Source organism: Cervus canadensis, chromosome 27 (genome assembly GCF_019320065.1).
Source record: "Cervus canadensis isolate Bull #8, Minnesota chromosome 27, ASM1932006v1, whole genome shotgun sequence".
NCBI lineage: Eukaryota > Metazoa > Chordata > Mammalia > Artiodactyla > Cervidae > Cervus > Cervus canadensis.
Window position 1 is genome coordinate 33,840,891 of NC_057412.1, and position 25,836 is coordinate 33,866,726.

Below are 25,836 nucleotides of genomic sequence, written 5' to 3' on the forward strand. Positions count from 1 at the left end.
ATATAGCAACAGAAAGAGTGAAAAATTTCTGATAAATATAAACAATTTCCCCCAACTTTATGGAATAGATAAATGGTTTATTGATGATTTTTAAACTATTTTGGCTTTCTCTTTATGAAAGCAATTTTCAGATTAATGGTAAATTTTTTCATGGTTATACTTCTAAAAATAACATTTTGCAATTATGTTTCTTTTACATTATAAATAGAAATATTTCATCATTAAAATCAAACCTTTACAGTGAAAATTTTACTTTTTCTGTCTTTCATTACGTTGATATTTTTCCCCGCACAGGAAAAGTAAATTCAAATAGCAGGTTTAATTGAAAACTTTTGACAATGAAGAATGTAGACATGATCTTCCCATGGCATAATTTATATTTTAATGTATTATATCTTTTGCAAGCTCATTATTCTGGCTAGAAATTCACTTTTTGATAGATCTTTAAGCATTTTGCATTATTTTGGAAAGCTTTTTTCATTGCCACACACTATCTCTCAAACTTTGTTTTTCATCTTTCAAAAAATTTTCATCATACATTCCAAAATCTTTATCATAAATTTACTAACACACATTTTGTAGAAATTCATTTCCTGATTTTTTTTTTTAATTTTTATTTTTACAAAATGCTTGTAGACATGGTATGTGTCTTATATTTAATTGGTTAAGGTTGCTCTTTGACACATAGTTAACCAGAATATTTATTTTTAAAAATCAATGCCTTCTGCACCCCAAAGCATACTTCTATGCTTTGTTATTTATGTGAATTTAACATTTAGCACATTACATTATATCTAATTTTAGTAAACCTGTATGAGGTGTTTAGTCTTAGGCACAGAGCGAAATGCTTGGGGGGCTTCCCTTGTGGCTCAGCTAGTAAAGAAACCACCTGCAATGCGGGAGACCTGGGTTCGATCCCTGGGTTGGGAAGATTCCCTGGAGAAGAGAAAGGCTCCCCACTCCAGTATTCTGGCCAGGAGAATTCCATGGACTGTATAGTCCATGGGGTCACAAAGAGTCGGACACAACTCAGCGACTTTCACTTTCACTTAAATGTTTGGGAGGGAAAAATAAGTCAAACCAGAGACCATGAAGGCGAGAAAGAATAATGAGCAAAGAAATAAATGAAAATGCATATAACATACAAATGGATACAAAGTAAAAATGGATATAACAATGGATTTAACATAAGTATGGTATGTTCCTTAAGGACAGGTACCTTTCCTATCTTCTTCATTACCATATTATCAATATAGAGCTTGGTACATAGTAGTTAGTCAATAAATATTAATTAGATGTTCTTGAAATCAGATATGTGGGATCTAATGAGAACACTATTTCACAAAAGAAAAGTGAAAGAAACATTGATTTACATACATGTACCTTTCATTTTTTTTCTGTTGTTTGCAGTGTTTCAGTACAAACGGGAATCTTTCTGAAACGTTTTAGTGGTCACAAAATTATCGTATAAAGAGCTGTGCTCCTTTCTGCACGTGTAACTGTATCCTCTATAAATTCATAGGAAAAAAAATATATCTGTTTATAATCTTTTGGGAAATGTTCAATGTCCATCCATTCAGCAGAAGTCATCTTCTTCAGAATTCTCTTCTGGAACTTGCAGAGGTCTTTCTGAAGCCCCTCTTTCTCCGCCTCTTTGAAGAACCAACTCCCAGTCTGGAGCAAACCATGTGCGTCTTTTCAATAGTCCTTCATGGTAGCAAATGAAGTAGTGATACATCAGCTGAAATTCCCAAATATGCCCAGTCCTTTCTTTTAAAGTAACTGCCAACACCCCGGCTGCTCAGTGCCCTAAATTGGAACCCCACTCCTTACACAGGGACTGTCCTCACAGGTCTTTCTGTTTGCTCACACGCTTTCTTTCAATGAACCCTCCTATTTCCATCTGTAGAGATTCTAGTCATCTTACCTTTCCCTTTCTTCTTCTTTGGTGATTTTCCAGAACCCCCTTCCACCAGTAATCCTCTTTCCCCACAGCTCCTGGCAACAACTCAAATGGACCACATATCATCATCTGCCTTGTGTGATACTCATGCCCTTCCTTCCAGCATCAATTTCTGGATTTTCAAAAGTCACATTTTACTTATCGTTTTACTATCTACTGCTTCTAACCTGGGCTTTGCATATAGAAACATTCAATAAATGCATGTGGAAACAAATTAAACCACTATTATAGAGGCATCTTAAAAAAAATCACAAATCATTTCAGAAATCACAGTAGGAGACGACCAAATTATAGTGAACTCTAAAAACTGTAGCATATCTAAAACCAGTTAACTTGCATTCACACCAGGAGAAATATGTGACCGAAGGTAGCCCTCCCACACACACTGTTTACATCTTTTTGTAAATGCACACGTTTTGCATTTACCACCAGATGTGAAACAGAAGAGCAATATGATTAGACTTGTGTTGTTTATTATAATAATATCCTACAAATCTTTGTGGGAGGTAGAAGATGAGGTTATTCAGGTGAGCTTCTACATAAGGCACATCTGGGCCTCGGCAAATCGGGCATCAACAACATATGGGATGAGGGCTGAGCAATAGGGCCTTCGATAGAAACAGAGGCAGGATTATCTGGAAATATTAGACATGGCAATAGTTTCTAAGGAGATTCAGAAGTCTTGGGAAGGAGAGGGTAGAGCAAATTGAGAAACTAGTATTGAAACGTATACGCTACCACGTGTGAAATAGATAACTAGTGGAAGACTACAGTATAACGCAGGGATCCCAGACCTGTCTCGTGACAACCTAGAGGTGTGGGGTAGGAGAGAGAAGGAAGGTTCAAGAGGAAGGGGATATATCATTATGACTGTTTCACATTGATGTACTGAGGTCCGTCTAGTCAAAGCTATGGTTTTTCCAGTAGTTATGGATGAATGTGAGAGTTGGACTATAAAGAAAGCTGAGCGCCGACGAACTGATCGTTTTGAACTGTGGTGTTGGAGAAGACTCTTGAGAGTCCCTTGGACTGCAAGGAGATCCAACCAGTCTATCCTAAAGGAAATCATTCCAGTCGCTCAGTTGTGTCTGACTCTTTGTGACCCCATGGACTGCAGCATGCCAGGCTTCCCTGTCCATCACCAAATCCCAGAGCTTGCTGAAACTCATGCCCATCCAGTTGGTGATGCCATCCAACCATGTTGTCCTCTGTTGTTCTCTTTTCCTCCTGCCTTCAATCTTTCCCAACATCAGGGTCTTTTCCAGTCAGTCAGTTCTTCGCATCAGGCAGCCAAATTATTGGACTTTCAGCTTTAGCATCAGTCCTTCCAATGAACACCCAGGACTCATCTCCTTTAGGATGGACTGGTTGGATCTGCTTGCTGTCCAAGGGACTCTCGAGAGTCTTCTCCAACGCCACAGTTCAAAAGCATCAATTCTTCGGCACTCAGCTTTCTTTATGGTCCAACTCTCACATCCATACATGACCACTGAAAAAACCACAGCTTTGACTGGGTGGACCTTTGTCTGCAAAGTAATATCTGCTTTTTAATATGGCTTTCCTCAATAATAATCTCTGGTCTTTCTTTTCTTTCCTTTCCTGGTTTTCCATCTTTTCTGTATACTGTACCCAAACTGAGACATTGTCCTATTTTCAACAAGATATTTCTAAAACCATTATCAAATTTCTGCTAATAACTTAGGAGTTAAAGGTGGGTGGGAGGATGGATAGTAGTCATTATTATTAAGATTACTAGACATGCCATCTCAGGCATGTACCTTCTGGGCATCATGATCTTTAAACTTTGGCCTGCATCTTGTTGTTGATGCTGAATTTTCAATATCAAATCCCCATCTTCTCTCTCCTCAGTCCTCTGGTTATAAATATATTTCTCTGATTTAACCCCAGATCATCATCACCAACAAAGTCCCCCAAACCCCCAAATTCTATTTCTCATTTGTCTCAACTCTTTTATTTTACTCTACCTTTTAATATAACACTCTTACAAGTATGTGTGTGTGTATATATATATATACTTTTGAGGCCTATTGGCTAAGAAAATTCTATTTAATCATAGATGGAAAGATAGTGAGTTTGTTACCTACATCTGGGTCTGACACTTGCCAGGGACATCTTCCTGCAAGTGATTATGCATTGCCAAGCTTAAACTGCTGATGTGTGATAAATGCTCAAATATTTCTAGGATGAACACTGCATTTTGAAGCAGCTATGATATGTGCAAAGGGAAAAACAGGCAAGAGTAGACACGGGAGAGGAGAAAGAATGACACAAATCAACTTAATATCACTTACAGTTATTAAGGGCAGCATTGGTCACATTAGCATTTTCTAAAGTGCAAAACCATGTGCTTCTTATTCACCTTTGAAATATAAATGTAGTATTACAAACATAAGAATATTGGCATTATTTTCTTTTTTAATATCATCTGCAGATTTCTAAGAAATGATTTAAACCTTATAAAGTAAATCATGAAGTTATGTTTCTCACTTTCTAAATATTTAAGTTAGCCTATGCACTAACTATATCGCAGGTCCTCCCTCTTTTAAAGGAAATGTAAACACTTTCCTCCTACTCTCTATTAGCAAGTAGCAAAAAATGTATCCAAGAGAGTAATTAATGCCATAATGAGTATAAATCCTTTATTACTATAATTGAGGTTCATTAGAATGAGAGTTATTAGGTTGAATGCTGATTAATTGTTAAAAATGTTTTCCCTCAAAATATACATTTGACTCAGTGACAAGAAACCGTGCTATCTAAAAATATATAAATTGAATCTCCTTCACATCTTACACTGTATTTTGTTGATAAGGAGACTCATTGTGCTAATGTTACAGGGAACAGAATTCTGAATCATCCTTCTAGGGAAAAGAAGTCTGGGCATGTGTTTTTCTTACAGTTGTAATAATCTAGAAAAAGAAAAGAAAAAAAAAAAAACAAGAAATTCAACTCTGGTCTCTGTGGTCTAATGATAAAAGCTTATATAGTAAGAATCTGGGAGTCAGTCTATTCCTGGAATTATTGATTCTGAAGAATTTGAGCTTTAGAAAGAATTATGTTCTTATTAGTCACTAGTTCTGTGTCTGTATTATTAGTTCTGTTCTTCCTAGTTCTGCGTCCCTTTCTGCTGGACAGTGTTACTGCTGGACACCCCTTGAAGAGATTCTTCCTTAAGGATTAGATAAATGAAGAGATAAATGCTTTGTACCTCCCAATTTTTTATGTCACTAATTCTAAATCACCCATTTTCTTTGTTCACATTGGCCTTGGCACAATGACAGTATATTATCTCTAATAATTTATGAATGTACACATTAGTTTTTGGAGTATGAAGATTGGGTAAATACGAATATTCTTTTAATTTATAAAATGTAAGAATTACAACAGCACTTTAATGATTTCTGTTGCTGCTGTTTCAAAACTGCTCTTTTAGGAATTTTATTTCCACTCTCTAGTCCTCAGCAGTTTCCTAGGTGGCTCAGTGACAAAGAATCTGCCTGCCAAGCAGCAGACGTGGGTTTGATCCCTGGATCCGGAAGATTCCCTGGAGGAGGAAATGGCCACTCTCTCCATTGAGAAATCCCATGGGGAGAGGAGCCTGGGTGGCTACATACAGTCTATAGGGTCCCAAAAAGACAGGACTGAGCAACTAAACAAGTCCTCAGCAGACGCTAGAGTTAGAGACCTGCTGTTTTTTTGCAAGTGGTCTGAGATGGCAAGTCACCATTACTTACAGGCAATTTGGTTTTCATTACAAATTAATGAAGTGATAATTGCTCTCTGCAACCTTTTTATGCACAGAGCATGCTGGTGCTGTTTGCATTATCTTCTTGCAATTCGTATGTCTGCATTCAAGGGCTTGTGATAGCTTGCCAAATTAGCATTCAAAGGAAAATGTTAGACTACATTGATATCTCCATAATTAAAATCATATTTTACATCAAATTGTGAAAATCTTTACATGGTGTCATTTCTGTGTCATTTCTATTTGGTGTCTAACAAAATGCTGTCCAGAGCAGGAGAAAATTGCAACTGATTCATCAAAGTACAAACTTATCTATTCTGATAAGGAAATTCTGACCTAAAATTTTTGAAGTCAGTTGGCTAATTTTTAAATATGCCTATCATCTAATGTTCTGTAAAATGCCCACAGAAAGCATTTATTCTCTGGAGTTTTTGTTAGCTCTGTACTTTACAATGCCATCACAGAATCAATGTAATACTGATAGAGAAGATGCAACATAATAATACTATTGAACATTACAATTTTTTTTGAGCTTCAACTCAGTTCACAGGTTTTAAATTTTCTGATATTAAAGTTATACATTAATTTTGGTTTTGAATATGACTTTACTTTTATAGGCACCTCAGTGTAAAATCCTCAGAAATGAGACTCTCATATATACTTTTGTTCTTAAAAGCTCTCCATATAATATATGTATAGAGTGGTTGTTTGAAAATGATAAATTGGTGATTATTAAAAATACATTATATTTTCTTGCATATTATTCTAGGGTTTTCTAAAATAACAAAATGCGTTCCTTTGTTGGATGTTAGTCATGACAATAGGGACAAGCCAATTTTGCCTCCAGAAGATGAGTGCCTCTCATATATTCCAGACCCTGAATGATCCAAGTTACTGAAATAAGTGGTGCTGTTTAATTATTTGCTTTTGTTTTGTTCTTAGGTTGGTAGGAGAGCTAAGGAGAATAAAGAGTTTTAATACTGTGCTTCTCACATTGGTAATGGGGCAGGGTGCAGCTTGGATTTGATAATTCAAACACTCTAATGTAAATAATTATTTTTTTGGCTAATGAGGTTCAAAGGCTAGATAAATGCCATATTTCTTTACTTTTGGTTATTGTCAATTTGAAAAAATAGCATTTTATCTCACTTTGGAACTAGAGTTGTGGGTTGGAATTCCTATGTATATTTAATAAATTTGAGTAGAAAATATGTTAATATATTTTAAATGTCATTGATTTAGTTAAAAATTATTTAAAACTTATTCCTTATGAAAACAAGTAACTCTTTTAGTGGAGATTTTAGGAACCCATTTATAATGGGCATCACAAGGATTTCATTTATTTATTTACAAAGTTAAAATATATTCTCTAATATGAACTTTATTATTTCCCTGAATTATTACTAAATATATTATAAGAAAACATAATTTTTATGCATTTTATTCATCTTTTATTCCCAAAATGTTAAGTTGTGTGCTGCATATTATAAAGGATATAAAGAGCTCTAAAATCTAACAAATGTATATGAAACAATGTTAAACTAACCTAATGATGTATCATGAATTAAATCTAAAAATGAAAAATATATTTAATAAGTGTTATACAAAACAGGAAGTGTCTTAAGCACGTTAAGGTTATGGGAGGCATCACGGGGAAATGAGCAAAGACACATGCTCTTTTTTTATACCATAGCAAAAGAAGATCCAACATTTCTTTTGAAAACCTGAAAAAGAGTTCACAGAGACAAGAACAGTATCTGCATAAGGGAAACTTAGAATTCTCTAATCTCAATTCAAACTTTTAGAAAAAAATAAATGTAAGTTGGGAATCGTTTTTGGAAAAGCTCAAATGCCAAACTGAAGAGTTTGAAGTTCTTACATGAGTAATGGGGAGCCATAGAAGATTAGAACTCTAATCTGACGTGGAAAACGATGTATTTTCCTAGCACCAATAAGATAATTGGGCATGGTATAAACAGAGTGTAGACACAGGCGTAATAGTTAGAAACAGATACAATAATAGTTTTAGAATCATAAATAACACAATGTGATGCTAACTTGAAAGCTTCTCAAAACCTGTATAAGGATCAAAGAAGCAGTGCTTAACTTTTCTAAAAAGTCTTGGAACTTTTTGAGTGTATTTACAATGAAAAAAAGTTTTATTACCATCATAACCCTAACTGCTATAACAACAACTTAAGTAGCTGTGTATTTCTTGCATGTGGAAAATTTAACATGGGTAAAAGATATTAAGAATTGAAATGTTCACTATACTTAAATCTTCTGTTCTACACGTATAACCATTTGTTGGATTTTGAGGAGATGGGAAGGAGACATGTTCATGTTTTTACTTCAGAAACCAAAGTTCTCCATCATGTATTTCTTGAAATGACCAAGTATGTTAATAAATGTCATGCATAAAGATACCTGGTAATGAAATAACTTAGATTCACTTTGTTTGTGATATACTGATTTTACCAAGTCTGGCCCAAATTGGGGAAAGTTTAATAAAGAGAAATGCTAGGCAGTGGTATTTTTCTTTTGCTTTTTAAAGAGCAAACCAAAAAAAAAAAAAAAAAAAATCCCCTAAAATATACAACAAAATAATTTTTATCATGTTATTAGAGATGACTGACTTGACATTTTTATCCTAGGATGTTTGTCTAGGTCCAATCAATTGCTAAGCAACTTCTTCCCGACTATCACACAAATTCCAATAAAATTCAAATGTGTTCATCAAATGTGTCAATGAATTCACAGAACCTTGTAAATGTTACAGAGTTGCTGCACATCTTGATCTTTAGTGAGCAACAGTGAAGTTTCTGTTAATTTGTTTTGTATTTCCTGTGATGCCATTAACACCTTCATATTGTATCCACAAATATTCATCAAGCGTAACTCATTAATTCTGCCTTTCTTTTTTTCTCCTTCTTTCATTCTTCAAGTGGGAAGAGATCAGTGGTGTTGATGAACATTACACACCCATCCGAACTTACCAGGTGTGCAATGTCATGGATCATAGTCAAAATAATTGGCTGAGGACAAACTGGGTCCCCAGGAACTCAGCTCAGAAGATCTATGTGGAGCTAAAGTTCACTCTTCGGGACTGCAATAGCATTCCATTGGTTTTGGGAACTTGCAAGGAGACTTTCAATCTGTACTACATGGAGTCTGATGATGATCATGGAGTCAAATTCCGAGAACATCAGTTTACAAAGATTGACACCATTGCAGCTGATGAAAGTTTCACGCAAATGGATCTCGGGGACCGTATTCTTAAACTCAACACTGAGGTTAGAGAAGTAGGTCCTGTCAACAAAAAGGGATTTTATTTGGCTTTTCAAGATGTTGGTGCTTGTGTTGCCTTAGTGTCTGTGAGAGTGTACTTCAAAAAGTGCCCGTTTACAGTGAAGAATCTGGCTATGTTTCCAGACACAGTACCCATGGATTCCCAATCTCTGGTGGAAGTTAGAGGTTCTTGTGTTAACAATTCTAAGGAGGAAGATCCTCCTAGGATGTACTGCAGTACAGAAGGTGAATGGCTTGTACCCATTGGCAAGTGCTCCTGCAATGCTGGATATGAAGAAAGAGGTTTCATGTGTCAAGGTAAGAGTCTTCTTTATTTTCCCTAGAGTGGTACTTCTTACTTGTGAGTTAATGGTAGAGTAATTGAAATAAATGAAACCAGCCTGAATTCACTTAGCAGCAAAATGTGACTCAAACTAAATAAACCCTATTTATAGACTAAGTTTATCCCACTTGATGTGTTAATTCATAATTTTTGTACAAATATTAGCATATTTGATTATGTGGTGCTAGCCTACGTACTACTAGACCAATTGAAAGGGGGAAAAAATGTGTATCTCTTTTATGTAGAGGGAAGAAATATATTGGAACTAAGCTAATCCGATTCTAACAGAATTATATTCTGCACTGACTATTTATGGTTGTGCTCATCAATCTCATAGCAATACATAATTCATTGCAATAAAATATATTAATAGTGTCTCTTCAGTGATATCTGTGCATAAAATATGAATTTACTTATAAAACAGTAGTGTTTTAATAAAAAATATTTTATTTAAAAATCCGGGGTTGATGCTTCAGTTTTTGGTATATAGAGGGATAATTTAAATTATTTAAAATTTTGATCTCGGTAAGTAAAATCAAATAAAAGATCATCTTTTCCACAGAAGATTATATCAGATGATAAATTCCACTTAATCCCAAAGTTTGTTATTTAGCATTAGGCAAGGTTTAGTGTTTAAGAACACACAAAAATTATCATTAAAATTTTAAATGTGTCAACACATGGGAGAACTTAAATATATAGCCTTTGGAATCTAGTCTGTTTTAATACCTTTTCTTGCTGTTAACTTAATCAAAAGAATTGAGTTTGGTATTCTACTTGTGGCCATTTAGTAAGTCTCAAGTCCATGTGAAAGAGATGAATCTACTTTATATATAAACTGACCTTTCTCAGAATCTGAACAGGACATAGCATTTTGCTTTTAACTGTAGATAGTTTATAGAATATTTTTTTAATGACTGCAAATGATACACCCGGTCTGATACTTCTCCATGTTATTTAGATCCTTGGCAAGAGCCATCGGAATACTGTTACTAAATATGGTTTTGAAAATTCTAAACTGGAAACAGCATACTAGCTACTATTTGCTTGGAGAGAAGTCTCAATAGCCTTTATATTCCACTTGGAATTACATTTTATCACTGTGGTATTGTTTGTGTTATCTTTGTGGGATTTATTTTAAATAAAATAATAAAAGCTTAGACCAGGATGCCTTGGAGGAAGAAATGGCAACCCTCTACAGTATTCTTGCTGAGAAAATCCCATGGACAGAGGAGCGTTATGGGCTATGTTCCAAAGGGTCACAAACAGTTGGATGCAACTGAGAGACTGAGTACAGAACAGGAAAAATTTTAAAACTGACTATTTCCTCCAGTTTGTTTTCTACTGACAGTCTCTGATATCCAAGAAAGGAGTAGGTGTGCCTCTGTCTCTATCATTATCAGCATGTGCCGAACTATCTCACACAATTTTTTCTGTTGAGCAAGAACCTAATCATTGTTTAGATTTTAAATAATTTTTATATGATGCTTTGTGTCTTATTTAAAGATATAATAGAAAACTGTGTCAGCCAGATAAATAGGATCACATAAAATGTTAATATAAATAAATAAAACATGCACATACTTAACCTAAATCACATGCTGTCTTGAAACAAACTTTAGTAAGAAGAATTTTTAAAAAGAAAGTGACATTAAATTGTATTCAAAAAGTTCACAGTAGATTCAGAATTGCTTCTGTATTTTAAACGTATTTTAATTTACCAAACCACTTCTTTAAAGTAACTATTATGTTCCTCATTGATACTCTATGGCAAAATTACTCTTAGAGATAATATTTGTATCAAAGTTTTATTTACTTGATTCTTGTAATTTATTATACTGAAGACATTCATAGCACCTCCTCGACATAGTGATGTCGATTATCAGACTTTTTCAACATTTAAAAATGCTAGTTGCAGCATTAGATGCATATGCATAATAGCAAATTATTTGAAAAAAAATATACTGAATAAGAACTAATTCTGGTAGAATTAGAGATAGAAGATAAAATGGGATATGATTGGAATTTACAAGTGTAATGACTTTTCAGTAACGTAACTTAAAGGTGCAGCTTGTTCTTAGGGTTATATCTTCCCATTTGCTTATGTTACCAGGTGAAATTTAGTTCAGTTCAGTTCAGTTAAGTCACTCAGTTGTGTCTGACTCTTTGTGCCCTCATGGAATGCAGCACGCCAGGTCTCCCTGTCCTTCACCTACTTCTGGAATGTACTCAAACTCATGTCCATTGAGTCGGTGATGCCATCAACCATCCCATCCTCTGTCGTCCCCTTCCCCTCCTGCCTTCAGTCTTTCCCAGCATCAGGGTATTTTCCAGTGAGTCAGTTTTTCACATCAGATGGCTAAAGAAATGGAGTTTCAGCTTTAGCATCAGTCCTTCCAATGAATATTCAGGACTGATTTCCTTTAGGATGGACTGGTTGGATCTCCTTGCAGTCCAAGGGACTCTCAAGAATCTTCTCCAGCACCACAGTTCAAAAGTATCAGTTCTTCGGCGCTCAGCTTTCTTTATAGTCCAACTCTCACATCCATACATGACTACTGGAAAACCATAGCCTTGACTAGATGGAACTTTGTTGGCAAAGCAATGTCTCTGCTTTTTAATATGCTCTCTAGGTTGGTCATAACTTTTCTTCCAAGGAGCAAGCATCTTTTAATTTCATGGCTGCAGTCACCATCTGCAGTGATTTTGGAGCCCCCATAAAATAAAGTCTGTCACTGTTTCCACTGTTTCCCCATCTATTTGCCATGCAGTGATGGGACCAGATGCCATGATCTTAGTTTTCTGAATATTGAGTTTCATGCCAACTTTTTCACTCTCCTCTTTCACTTTCATCAAGAGGCTCTTTAGTTTTTCTTTGCTTTCTGCCGTAAGGGTGGTGTCATCTGCATACCTGAGGTTACTGTTATTTCTCCCAGCAATCTTGATTCCAGCTTGTACTTCATTCAGCCCAGTGTTTCTCATGATGTACTCTGCATATCAATTAAATAAGCAGAGTGACAATGTACAGCCTTGATGTACTCCTTTCCCTATTTGGCTTCCTCTTATTTCATAGTACAAGTAATTTTGTATATTCCAATTATTAAGAGGATATGTCAAGGTATTCTACTTCATGCTGATTTACATGTAGTGTTGAATCTAAATCAACTGTATATTAACAATTTTTTAATATGTCAGTTTAAGTGCATAGTCTACCATGTCTTAAAAATCTAATACACAACCAATTAATTTACAGCCTGTAATATAATAGGCCAGCGTGGCTTGAGGCTTGTAATTTTGCGTTTGTTGTCAGTGGTGGTGCTGGTGTTTGTTAAGGTTTCCTTTTTTAATTTAAAAAATCTGATTGGTTTTTAAGCTTGTGAACTGGTCAGGGTTGTTTGCTATGACTCACAAATCATTGTTTTATCAGCAGTGCTTCAATTCAGGCACCCAAAGAAATGGTATTACTTAGAATAGATATAGATGAAAAGATAGCTAAATATATTTCATGAGCTTATTTTTGTTTTGTTTCATTTTACAGAAGGATGGAACAATACCTTAACATACATATGTGGCTAGATTTTAAACACCTCAGGGTAATTTTATAACACAATGATCAGCAAACAGAGGTTTACAGTTTTCTAAAACAGAGGAAAACTTTGTCAGTCACTTTATTTCAACAAATGTTTAGAGAGAATCTACTTAATTGTAAGAAGCATAGTAAGAATGCAACAATTTTTTAAAAATATGCCTTAAGCCCTTATTGGATGCCATAAACTGTGCTCATTTGCTAAGTTATGTCCATGAGTTATCTTATTTATCTCTCAAAATAGCCTATGAGTACATCCTATTATTAGTTCCATTTTTTAAATGAGGAAGTTAAAAAAAAAGTTTTGAAAGATTAAATATCTTGCCTTAGGTCCTTTAAGAGTGTTGAACTTGAGATCTGAAGCCAGGCAGTCTGATTCCGACTGTTGCAGTTGAAACCTCAACCCATACTACTTCCCCATTTTTTAGTCCAATGGTGGCAGAGACCAGGAAACCCCACAAGGACCCTTATTCTACTGAAGTTAGAGCATTGTATAGTAAAGGATGAGTAGGGCCATACGAAACTGGCACAAAGTAACCAAGAATCTGTGAATATAAGGTCCGTCTATTTCAGCTTATTTATCACAGCTTTCTGTTTCTAGATTTTTAAGAAAGAAGAATTACTAGACAAAATGCCATGCGAAGACTAAGATTAGCTCAGGTGATATCTCTCAAAATCTGGATAAACAAGTCGTCAAGCAACTTAGATATGCCAAAAAAGTATAGCAAATTTAGTTCAATATCTCTAAACATCTCTAAGTTCTAAATAATAATTTACCAGACAGTGGGGAGACAGAGATAAATAAGTTAGTGTACCTCCCTTCCAGGAGCTTGCAATCTAATATGAAAGACAGATAAATAAATGAATAATTTTAATATAATACACACCAATAAATCTTCTACTAGGTACAAATTTTCTTGGCAAGGAAGCAGAAGGAGAGATTAATTAAGAGTATTTCAAAATTAATAACAGAAATTGTTCATTAATAGTGAGAAGCCTCTGCATTGAGAGTTTTGGACCCATCATTATTGTGCTTATAAACTTTTGGGTAGGGAGAAAGGAATAACTATCTTACCCAGCTTATGCATTCCAGAAGGAATGGTTTATAATTTGTTTATCAAGATATTATCTCAAAAATCCCAAATGTCTAGAAGTCCCATTAAGTTTTGTGTTCTGAGCTTCTTCTTATAAATTCTTATAAATCTAAATTTCATTAGTAGGTCATTTTCTGATGTTAGTAATGATATACTCTAAATTATCTCTTCCCCTCTAGCTGGATATTTGGGATAAAGTTCTAAATGATGAAAATGAGACAATATCTGATGGAAAAATATTTTGTAGACAAAAAGCTCATCGATTTCAGAAATATAAATAAAACCAAAGGTATCTTTATGCAAGACCACAATTTCAGCCATATCATTATACTTGTCTTGTATTTGATACAAACTTTTACATCAATTCATGTTTTCTGGAATGAGGAAAAGTAGTAAAGATATACTTTGACCGTGGATTCAATTATTAAATGTATATCAAGACCCTACTATATGCCAAATCCTCCCACGGACGCTAGAAAGAGAAAGATGGATATTACCTTGCCAAACTAGTTTGGTTTATAGTGCAAAAATGTGTGTATATGTTTTAAAATATTTTGGTTTCTGCTTCTAAGAAAACATATTTTAAGTGAATTATTAAACAGAGCTAAGTTAATAGTTTACACTTGAAAATAAGTTGTGTGTTGAGGGAAGTGTATTTGTATGGGAGCAGATGAGTGAGAGGAAAACAGAATTTTCTGTAATAAGATGCTTTGTGTTGCTGGATTTTTTTTTTTGCTAGTGAAGATTGAACACAGGAAATGTAAGAGTGGAAAATGATGAACCTTTCTATTTCACATACTGGTTAGAGGGAGGAAATAAGGGAAGATTGTAAGAAATGTTAATAGCTAAAGAATTAATCAGAAACTGCATACCAAATAAACCGAAAATACAAAAAAGAGCACTTTCAGGAAGGTAGAGAGTACTTATAATGATGAATTTGGTAAAACAGAAATGCACATATAAATAACTACAAAAACTTAAACTGATGGTAACATAATTATTTAGTAAGGGAAGTAAGAAATAATGCATCCAATTTGGTTTTCCAGAAGTTTCTCTGATATATATTTAAAATATGGTCTTTCTTTAAATGTTATCTCTCATAGTATCTCTTTTATTTTACCATGTGTTTGTGTGATTTACACCTTATTTGAGCCATGTTCCTCAGATGTTGACAAATTTGCTTCATGTTGAGACTATGGTCAAATTACAGGTTGAGATGTTACTATAGGATGTTAGTAAACCTCTTTTTAATAAGATAACATTGAAAATTTTCAATTATAAACCTAAATCATGTGCTGTTTGCCTTCAGTTATTAACAATCAAGGTTTACTTGGTTCATTTCATTTTGGAAATTCTTCATAGTTCTTACATCCCAGGATAACACTTTTGTGTTTTGAAGATTGGAGGTGTGAGGAAATTTCACATTAATACCAAGGGAGCCTTGTGATCTTTACATATGTATTTTTACTCCTGGCAAATGAATTGTTTTATCTATTTTGATTTAGTTGGAGAGAAGAAATGAGAATGCTAATGTCTTTTTATTTAGTCAGTTAATTACATTTGAGCCAGAGACCCAGCAGTTACTATAAATATTCCTCCTACAAACTTTGTTTAGACTTAATGTACCAAATACCTTATTAATGTCACTGAAGAATCTGTTGCTCTGTGTTTTATCTGTGTCCGTTCATTGTGGAATGCTAACTTCATTCCTTGCTCTTGTACATTAGCAGCTGGGTAGAAAAGTGTGTTTGATGTGAGGTATGAAGATATCTAGAATTCTCGATGATTTTCCATAATTATGTTTATTTAACCTACCAACTCTTGCTCTTTACTCATTTCTCTGTTCAGAAAGTCTCTTAAAGAAGCAGTGATGCTTTCAGTAACAGAATGCTCGCTTTAACAGAGGCTCTAGAGAAAATCAAAAACCTCAGAGGTTTCCCAGCACCTCCTTAGTCTGTGTGCATCTTCCAGAAGTACAAGATGTTAATATGTTTTAATGAATTCAGAAGTATTTCTTTACAGTTGTTTTTAGACTGGAAGTGTCTTGAGGGGAGGGACTACATCATATCTGTTTAAAGGACATTGCGCCTTCAAACCTAGATTATAATTGAAGATGTTTTCAATTAGATAGGTACTAGATGAATAATTCGGAGAAGGCAATGGCTCCCCACTCCAGTACTCTTGCCTGGAAAATCCCATGGATGGAAGAGCCTGGTAGGCTGTGGTCCAGGGGGTCGCTAAGAGTCGGACACGACTGAGCGACTTCACTTTCACTTTTCACTTTCACACATTGGAGAAGGAAATGGCAACCCAATCCAGTGTTCTTGCTAGGAGAATCCCAGGGATGGGGGAGCCTGGTGGGCTGCCGTCTATGGGATCACACAGAGTCGGACATGACTGAAGTGACTTAGCAGCAGCAGCAACAGCAAATGAATAATTATTGGGAGATTTCTATGACAACTGTGCATTCTTAGAATGTAAGTTCTGGAAATGACATACCTCTCATTATATATCTTTGAATCCACTAGGTTTTCCAGAATGTCTTGCACATAAAGATGTGTATCTTATCTAATTTTAAATGAATGCATTTGATTACTAGGTCACATACGGTTGCAACACACTAAGACTAGAATCATCTGAACTATGATTATAGTAATAAATAGATTAAGTAAAATAATAGTGATATTTTATACAGTACCTGAAAGAATATGTTTTCTCTTTTGTGAATTGCTGAAAAATATTATCTTTTCTAGCTTGAAAAAATCAATCTCCACTAGTTTCATACCTATTATAAAGCAAGAATCAAACTACTTATGCAGTTGCTAAACCAACTTTATCCCTTAATTTTACACACTTAGTGCTTAAACCATTTATTCATCCTTTAATGATTGCACTGAGTTTGTCAGGCTTCTTACCTTGATTTGTGAAACTTTTATTCATTTTCCCTGGATTTAAAATAGCAGCTCTCTATTCCCACTTTCCCGTTTCACTGCACAGCAAAACATTTTCAAACCAGTGAGTATATTTGAATAAAAATTTTGCCAGTAAGTAAAAATATAAATAACTTTCAAATAAAATAGATATCTTATGACAGCTTTATAATAGCTATAAAACTTTCAATTTACTCAAGTTTTTATATCATCCCACCAATTTATATAATAAATTATAGCAGTACTAACATGATTCAGAAAACATCCTCAAGTTTGTCCTTAACCTTCTGTTTGCATTTAATTTTTCTGTTTAGCAAAAGGCTCTTGTCACTGACAATTGCTTGGCTCAAGAGTCCCAGAAATGCTCTATGGATAAACAATTTGAACCTCAGTCTCTTTATCCGAAGAAAAAGGGGGGAGTACTATCTACCCTTTAGATTTGCCATTGAATGTATGATTAACCCATCAAGAGTATCTAGCAAGAGATAAAAATTATCATCATTATTGTCAGTCATTGGTGTCATAGGATTGTATAATCTTCCTTGTCCTCTTGTTTTATTCTGTGTTACAACACTTAGAAATGACAGACTCACCCATTCAATAGTCTCTATCTAACCTTAAACATTAGAACTTAGAGATACCTTGAGGGAGAGAAACTGTCTAATGAATTTATATTTGTTGTTCAGTCACTCAGTCGTGTCCAAATCTTTGCGACCCCATGGACTGCATAATGCCAGAGTTCCCTATCCTTCACCATCTCCCAGAGCTTGCTCAAACTCATGTCCATTGAATAGATGATGTAATCCAACCACCGCATCCTCTATTGTCCCCTTCTCTTCCTGCCTTCTATCTTCCCCAGAATCAGGGTCTTTTCCAATGAGTTGGCTCTTTGCATCAGGTGGCCAAAGTATTGGAGCTTCAGCTTCAGCATCACTCCTTCCGATGAATATTCAGGATTGATTTCTTTTAGGATTGACTGGCTTGATCGCCTTGCAGTCCAAGGGACTCTCAAGAGTCTTCAACATCACAGTTCGAAAGCATTAATTCTTCGGCGCTTAGTATTCATTATTCTCTAATTGGTTGCCCAGCTTCTTTTAATTAGAAGTTTTTTGAGGTGACTTCATTTTTAGTTCCATGAAACCTCTAGGCTGTTCAATCATAGGTGATAGTCCCTGTATTCTTTTATAATATCATTAGCTTTCATTTTTCTTCTTCTAAACATTCATGACCTTTGATTTTTCCCATCCAGTATTTGACTCAGTCTCCAATTTTCTTTAGCACAGGTTTTTTCCACTGATTTTTCAAAAGTGTCTTTGAATTTACACGTGGACATTTTTATATTGTATAACCAGAGGGACTTACAGATTTTGACTGATTTAAGAAAATACAGTTTAGGAAACAAGCAATTACAATAGTAAAATAAAATTGTTAAATTTCAAAAATATTAAACCTAAAATTTTTGCAAACTGTTTTATACCCTAACGTTTATTGTATACAAGACTGTCTTAGATAGTCGGTGAGGATATAATAATAAATAATGTTCTTGCCTTGAAGAAAAATAAGTAATCAAGTGAGTCAAAATATTTGTCAAACCAATTTACTTTATATAGAAAATAACTATATCTATTTGATTTATTTTAGGTATTTATGTTCGCTTGAGAATCACACAAAGAGAAAAGAAAGCAGTAGAGGAAACAGCATAAATTTTATGAAGTAAATGCCAAATATGTTTACATGAATTATCATGTGATATTACTAGAAACTTTCAATCCAAGCATGTCAGCACACTATCTGAACAGTAATTAAGTAAAAAATCTTTTCAAATCTGAAAACGAGAGGAAAAATAAGGGAGTGTATTTGATTTGTGACTTAAGTATTATAGTTCATTTTTAGTCTATATAAAAACAAACAGTATAAAGTTAAACCATGAATTTGCATGTTTAAGATACTAGAAAGGAATGTGAAATCTTTGTTCTGTATACACTACAAATCAGATTATTTTGAGTAGTCAGAGACAATTTAATTGCAAACATATTAGGAGTGATACGACCATCATTAAATTTAGAGAGTAGAACAAAATCATATCTAATCATTTAAATACCTCATAATAAATAAGAACAAGTCAAGTGATCAGCAACAAACCAGCATAAAAGACCTTAAAAGATCCAGACAGTTTTATAGATGTTAAAACTCTCATACAAGATTATAAATAAATAAGAATTACAGTGTTTTAGTAAAATATAGATTCTTTTACCTTATATGGATTATCTTCAGTTATAGCAATTGCATTGTTCAAAGAGGGATAAATAGTAAGAATTTCTGCTTTTAATAAATATTTTGATATTCTTTATCCTAACACAAAAGATCATTTTATATGTCAGTATTAAGGTATTTTTCTGAGGTTCTAACCTAGTTTGCAGTTGTCTTACATGAAATAGCTCTAGGGTATTTGCTTTTAGAATATAAAGTTCTTTTCTATCTTTCTTTTATTTTTAGCTATGGTAAGGTCTGTGAACTTTCAGATGCTTTGTCTGGTCCAGTGTTTGAAGTGGGAAATAATAATTTAGGTCACAACTATATGCCAAATGTATAATCTTTAGGAGACACAAATAATTTGTTCATTGTGTAGTATGTCTGTGACAAATACAGATGAAGCTTCTCAGGACAGTATTCACTATGCGAAACTAAGACATGGAAAAAAATAATTTCAGTTGCAGGAAGTAAAATAGCTCTGATTTTCCTTGAAAAGGGTTATTTCTGTCTTTGCATTTTCAGTCTCATTTCAAAGGAAGATCAGAATATTGCTCTGATACCACACACAAAATATCTATTAAATGTAAACTTGTCTGAAAAGTGATTCAAATTTTCCAAGAAAAAGTCATGTCTGTGAAAGGTGAAATATTGGTTATTTTGAATATATAAAATTTATAGTTATTTTGACTTCTTAATGAATATCACCTTGTCAAATAGATTTTGGATCTGTCACAGTAATTTACCATCAAGTCTAGTTGGACCCTGTAGGAAGTCTTAAATTTCATTTCTTTAACTTAGATTACTTTGGGGTTTATATAGACAGCCTTCCTTCGTTCTGGTTTGCTGCATTCCAGTATGTAAAAAAGTTTTTAAAGCATAGATATTATATAATCTATGGCTTTTTAAAAGAATAATCATTTTAAGTTTTTCAAACTTATACTTTTTCTTTCTAGCTGTTCAGATATTATCAGATCTTCCATATTTTAAAATTGGAGGAATGCAGTGTAACATTTTTACAGAATACATGGAAAGATTTTTAAAAGAGATTATTGATATTTCATTAACTTCTCCAATTTCTTTTATTGCTTTTAGTCAGTCTCTCCCCAAAGAAAGAAAATCAAACCCTATGCAAAATAAACTGAAAACTAGATCCTTTTCTCCACCTTGAGATGCACAGATTTTGCGAAATGCATTGGTAATCATTTCACAAAGATTGTTTTGCTAGTACAGATTCATTGAACACTTTCCATCTTCTTTTCTGTGATTTATCCCCCCATTTCTCTCTGTGTTTGGATAGTTTTGACAATCCCTTATTAGTTCCAGAGTAGAACTTACAAGAGCTAATAAGGGTTTACATTACGGCTCTGACAGCTGGTACTAAACTTTGATAGAGAGCAATTGTACAGAGAAGTATGAGTTTTGATAATATTTGATAAAAGTGCTCCCAAAGTCAGAGCCATTTGGAAAGAATCATATGACTAGAAAGACTGAATGTATACTCTGCTATTGTAGCTTCTCATCTTCTAGGATGCGGGCAAAACATCCGGTTGGCAAATAACTCTCAGATCACTTATGGCCCCCTCTCTGAGAGAATAGAATCTATGATAGTAATAGAACTATCCTAGAATAAAACTTTGATCATATTCTCATCTACTGCTGTCCCCGCAGTCCTCGGAAATGTGTAGCTGTCGATTGTCTTTCACAAACATGGTCACAATGTGGACATTTAATCACAGATTTGTTGTGTGAGAGGACACCCAAGAGTCTCCAGGGAGCATTGAGATTATGAAACTCAAAATCATCATATGATCAGTTACAGATTTTTTTGTGTTATTTTTAAAAAATAATAAGAATGGCTTCTAATAGCTAAAGATCTTGAATGTGAAATATTCCTGAACTCTCTGTTCAGTGGTCAGTTACAAAGCCACAAGAGGTTAAAAGTGGATACTCTAATTGAGAACAGCTGCTACTTTTTGACATGAAGACTTTCAACAAGAAAAGAGAAAGCATATGCTGTGGAATGGGAGAATACTGATCTTGAATTAATGCATAAAGAACATGTGAAGGTTTGTGAAGCTCAGAAACAAACCTGTGTATATGAATGGTTGGGGATAAATAATTTTGCTTATTTGGTAGTCATTAGGGAAGAAAATCTGTGTTTCAGAAATTAGGATCCATTTGCTGTCTATATCATACTACTGTATTGAAGATCCATGAAATATTTCAATCTAATTTAGCACATGTAAAGCTTCTCTGGCATACATTTATCAATGTGCTAAATGGGAAAGAAAGAGAATACAGTTCTTCCTTCCAAGTATCTTGGATTCTAAAGGGTATATGAACTGAATTTATGTTAAAAGGATGAAAGAGAATATTTTTAAGGAAATAAAAGTGGGATAAGCATGAAAGACAAATAGTGTTTAAGGACCCATCAAAATGTGCTGCAAAAATGTAATAAATGGAGAGATTTCAACCTTTATGGAGTTAGATATTGTTCCATCATTCATTCATTTTTGTCAACAAAAATTTAATGAGTACCTACTGTACGAAGTATTCACTGGAAATGTGGCTCTGAACCAACCAGAAAAATGTCCCTGCCTTCAAGGAACTTAGATTTTAGTGGAAACATGAAGAAATAAAATGCTGGTACAGACTTTTTCAGCTTAACACTCATATAATTTTAAAGCCTAGTCTAATATTCTCAACTCAGGCCATTTTGCATCTAGGGGACATTTGTCAATGTCTGAAGACATTCTTGGTCATCACAACTGGGGGAGGAGATTGCTGTTGGTATCTGGTACTTAGAGGCCAGAGGTGTTGCTAAATATGCCGTAACGCACAGAGCATCCTCTACAACAAAGAATTATCTAGGCAAATCTCTTCAAGATTGAGAAAACCTGATCTAGAATAACCTCTCCTTTTACAGAGCTATGCATTCAGGTTAAAATCTCAAATCATACATTAGCAGAGCCTAAATTGGAACCCAAGCTGAAGCATCTCACTCACGTCACAAAGGATGCATCCTTTCTGGGATTTACTTAGAAATTTATGTAACTTTTGAAGGCATATGAAGTCTTACTTAGCTAATTCGCAAGTGACACTTATGCAAAGAAAAATAAAATGAAACTTCTTTATCTGGGAGAAAGAATAAACATTTCAAGAAGAGTCCCATGAAGGTGAATATTTAAAAACAGGAAATGAACATGACTTGCACAGAGCTAGAAAAAGTGACTAGGATGTGGTAGTGCAAGAACTAAGAATGTGAACAAAATAATAAAAGAGATATCAAGGAGAAAGCCTTTGGAATTAGGGAATTTTCTCAGGCAAAGAGTTCAGACAGCTGCTACGGAGGCAGTTCTCTTTTAGGATACTCTGACATGCTGACACAAAGTCAAATCTGACATTCGGTTCCCTGTATCCTGTCATGTGATACCAATGCAAAGATGACAGGTAAATGTGGTTATATTACAGGATGTTTTAATAATAGCCTTGATAGAAAAAGTTCCTATAGATCGACTTCAGTGACTGTGCCTTTTTTGAAAATTAGAGGAACCACCCCCCCAACATCAGCTTTATTTTTTTTCCCTAAATAGCCACTTCTGTCCTCTGGCATGTAACTGAGCTCAACACTTCATTGAATTCCCCCAAAGGCCCATGGCCCTGGAGAAGGGAATGGCAACCCACTCCAGTATTCTTGCCTGGAGAATTCCATGGACCGAGAAGCCTGGCAGGCTACAGTCTGTGGGGTCGCAAAGAGTCAGACACGACTGAGCGGCTAACACACACACACACAGGCCCATGGAGAAGCACTATCGTGTCCCCATTTCCCATGAGATGAAACTAGAGGCTTAGAGAAATTGCCCAGCTGTCCAAGGTCACGTACAATTAGTAAGTGTGAAACTGGACCTTGAGTGTGGAGCAATGTACGTGACCAGTGTTCCTTCTGCCTCTCTTGTGTAGAGAACCTGGGGAAATAAGGAACCTGAAGCCCACCAACCTGTATTTTCAGAAATAGCCTGTGAAGCTCAGGGCTGCAGATATTGCAAGAATGCTTTTAAGAATGCTCTTCAATACTTTTCACTATGTCTTCTCTCTGAGACCCCTTACATTTACTTCTAGCCCTAGTACCAGACCCTGGAGGGGGAACTGGCCACCCAGTCCAGTATTCTTGCCTGGGAAGTCCTATGGAGAGAGGAGCTATAGTTCATGGGGTCACAAAGAGTCAGAACGACTGAACATGCATGTCAGTACCAGAAGAGCTTGTGCAGTTCCTTGGACTTGTTTTCCTGTTTGTAAATTGATTCATGTCATGGTCATGATATCTTGCTTGCATTCTCTATACAGGAACCCAGAATTATGTGACTTGTTACATCCTTCAAAGAGCTATACCTTTTCAATGTGTCTTTTGGATACCAAACTCACAATTTTATTTTTTCTCCCTATATTCCTTTCGTGTGCTCTTCTTCACTTTTTAACGAGTATTTTGTAGTAATTGATTCCATCTTGAATTGTGCATATCCCGTCTTAAGTGTTAGTCATAAATACCTTTGAATTGGCATTTATTGATTGCTTAGTGTGTGCTCAGTGGTTAACATACCATTTGATCTTCAGCGTAAGCCTTACAAGGTAAATATTGTTAGCCACACTTTACCTAGACAGGGCTAAGAGAACTTACTGATTTGCCCTGTGTCACAATGCCAGGATATAAATTCAGGTCTGTCTAATTAAGAAACCCAATCCTTTTTCTAATCTAGTAAGCTAATACTTTTCTTTGGAGGATATTTTACACAACATCATAATGTGAAAATTTGGAAGTTCTTGCTGCTCAGTTAGTGACTGGAGAATTTGGTTATTGGAACTGAGAAAAAACGATTGACAATAGTTATTTAAAGAGGCAAGAACTTAATATATTCATTAATGTAATACTGTCCTATTTTTTTCAGCATAGAAGTGGGTAAGATTATAACACAAAATGTTTTAACAGGGTATCTGGGGCCTTTATTTTTTAGGCATGTGGAACTGAGTCATGCCTCCAATGACCTCTGCTTTAGTTCCGTTGCCCCTGCTGTTGCTGAGGACATGATTGATAGGAGATGATGGCGAGTGTAGAACCAGGGCTCACAAAACACTCGCTTCGCTATGTGCCCAGTGTGTATGCTCGCACAATATGCTTCATTATTAGCTTGACAGATCTCCAAGTGGCAGATTGGGAGTGAATTTTAGATCTGGCTGATGTATCTGCTAACATACTGGGTTTTTTCAAAGATCATAAACATTGGTATATGTAAAAATATACATGCATATGTAACTATATATGCATGTATACATATGAATGAGTTTATATGTATATGGATGTATACAACATGTACATGTCTATTATAGACATATATGTATGCAGGTTACATGCTTATATATATATATATATATATATATATATATATATATATATATAAGCACTATATACTAATATATAAAACTAATTTTTCTTTGAAAAGTTATTGGTGTTATGCCTTATAAAATCTTGTTTTGCTATTAGAAATTTCTTAACCTTTTCAGTTTTCCAGAATATGAAGGCTTCTACAAATCAACTATTTCATTAATATACTGAAACTCTTTTTAAATGTTGACGTTCAAGAGCAGAAGTAATTCCCTAAGGCTTTTACTGCTTGTAGCTGCTGCATTTTAGTGACAAGATATACATTGCTTTATATCCAAATCTATGTCATGATGATAGGTGGGATACTGGTGTTCTATTAGAGTTTCAGTGCAGAGCTACCGGAAAAAGAAAACTGAAAGTGAAAGCAGACTCTCTTTCATAAGGCTGATGGTTGCTCTTATTAGTGTTGAAAAGAAGATGAGAAAATGCATTGGCTTGCTTTTTATTAAGCACAGTAGGTAAAGCAGATGAGCGTCTGAAAGCTCATTGAGCTGCCATAAAGAAATTTAAACATTGTTCACATTGGCCAGTAGCCAAGCTCATGCTGTAAACGCCAGACAAGGGTCAGCATTGCAAAGGAATTGTCAGCTCCATTTGGAGAAGATGGTTTCTGTATATTCTTAGCCCAGTAATAAACCTGAGATTTACCTGACAGGTTTAGTAAGATTGCATTTGTTTCACCTGACTTAATATACATCTAAATTCATCACAAAAAAATCAAGGAAGATTCCTTAGCCATTTAATTTTTTTATTTAGACCTTGTTTGATCACTTTATTATAATATCTGAAATCTATGAATATCAAGCTTGGTTTCTGCATGTCTTGACCTAGAATAGTTTTTAAAAGTCAGAGTTAGAAGAGAATTGTAAAATAGTACTACAATATTGATAGTAAATATGGTACTAAAATATGGTACTAAATTTTTAAGTGAATATACAACAAACATTCACTGTTACAGATTGTAATATTTCTATGATTATCGGTGTGCTTTCTCACTCCTCCAGAAATCCTTTCAGAGATTAGTTCAAAAATCTGTATACAATGGATGCATCTTTTGTGTGAATATTGATGGCTTTTTTACTTACTAAGATTTGTGCTTTTTTATTAATATATGCACTATATCAATATAAAGCAATAAGAGAATGTGGGTAACTTCCTTGAATGAAGGCACACTTG

At 34.6% G+C, this 25,836-nt stretch overlaps 1 protein-coding gene across 2 annotated transcripts in view; it reads left to right on the forward strand.

The window, feature by feature from the left end:
• Nucleotides 1–25,836, forward strand: part of EPHA3 (EPH receptor A3) — a 387,533-nt gene that overhangs the window by 107,710 nt on the left and 253,987 nt on the right. For both annotated transcript variants that reach the window (XM_043448655.1, XM_043448654.1), the window contains exon 3: nucleotides 8,675–9,335. In XM_043448655.1, the coding sequence (XP_043304590.1) occupies nucleotides 8,675–9,335 (661 nt within the window). The remainder of the gene's footprint in view (nucleotides 1–8,674; nucleotides 9,336–25,836) is intronic.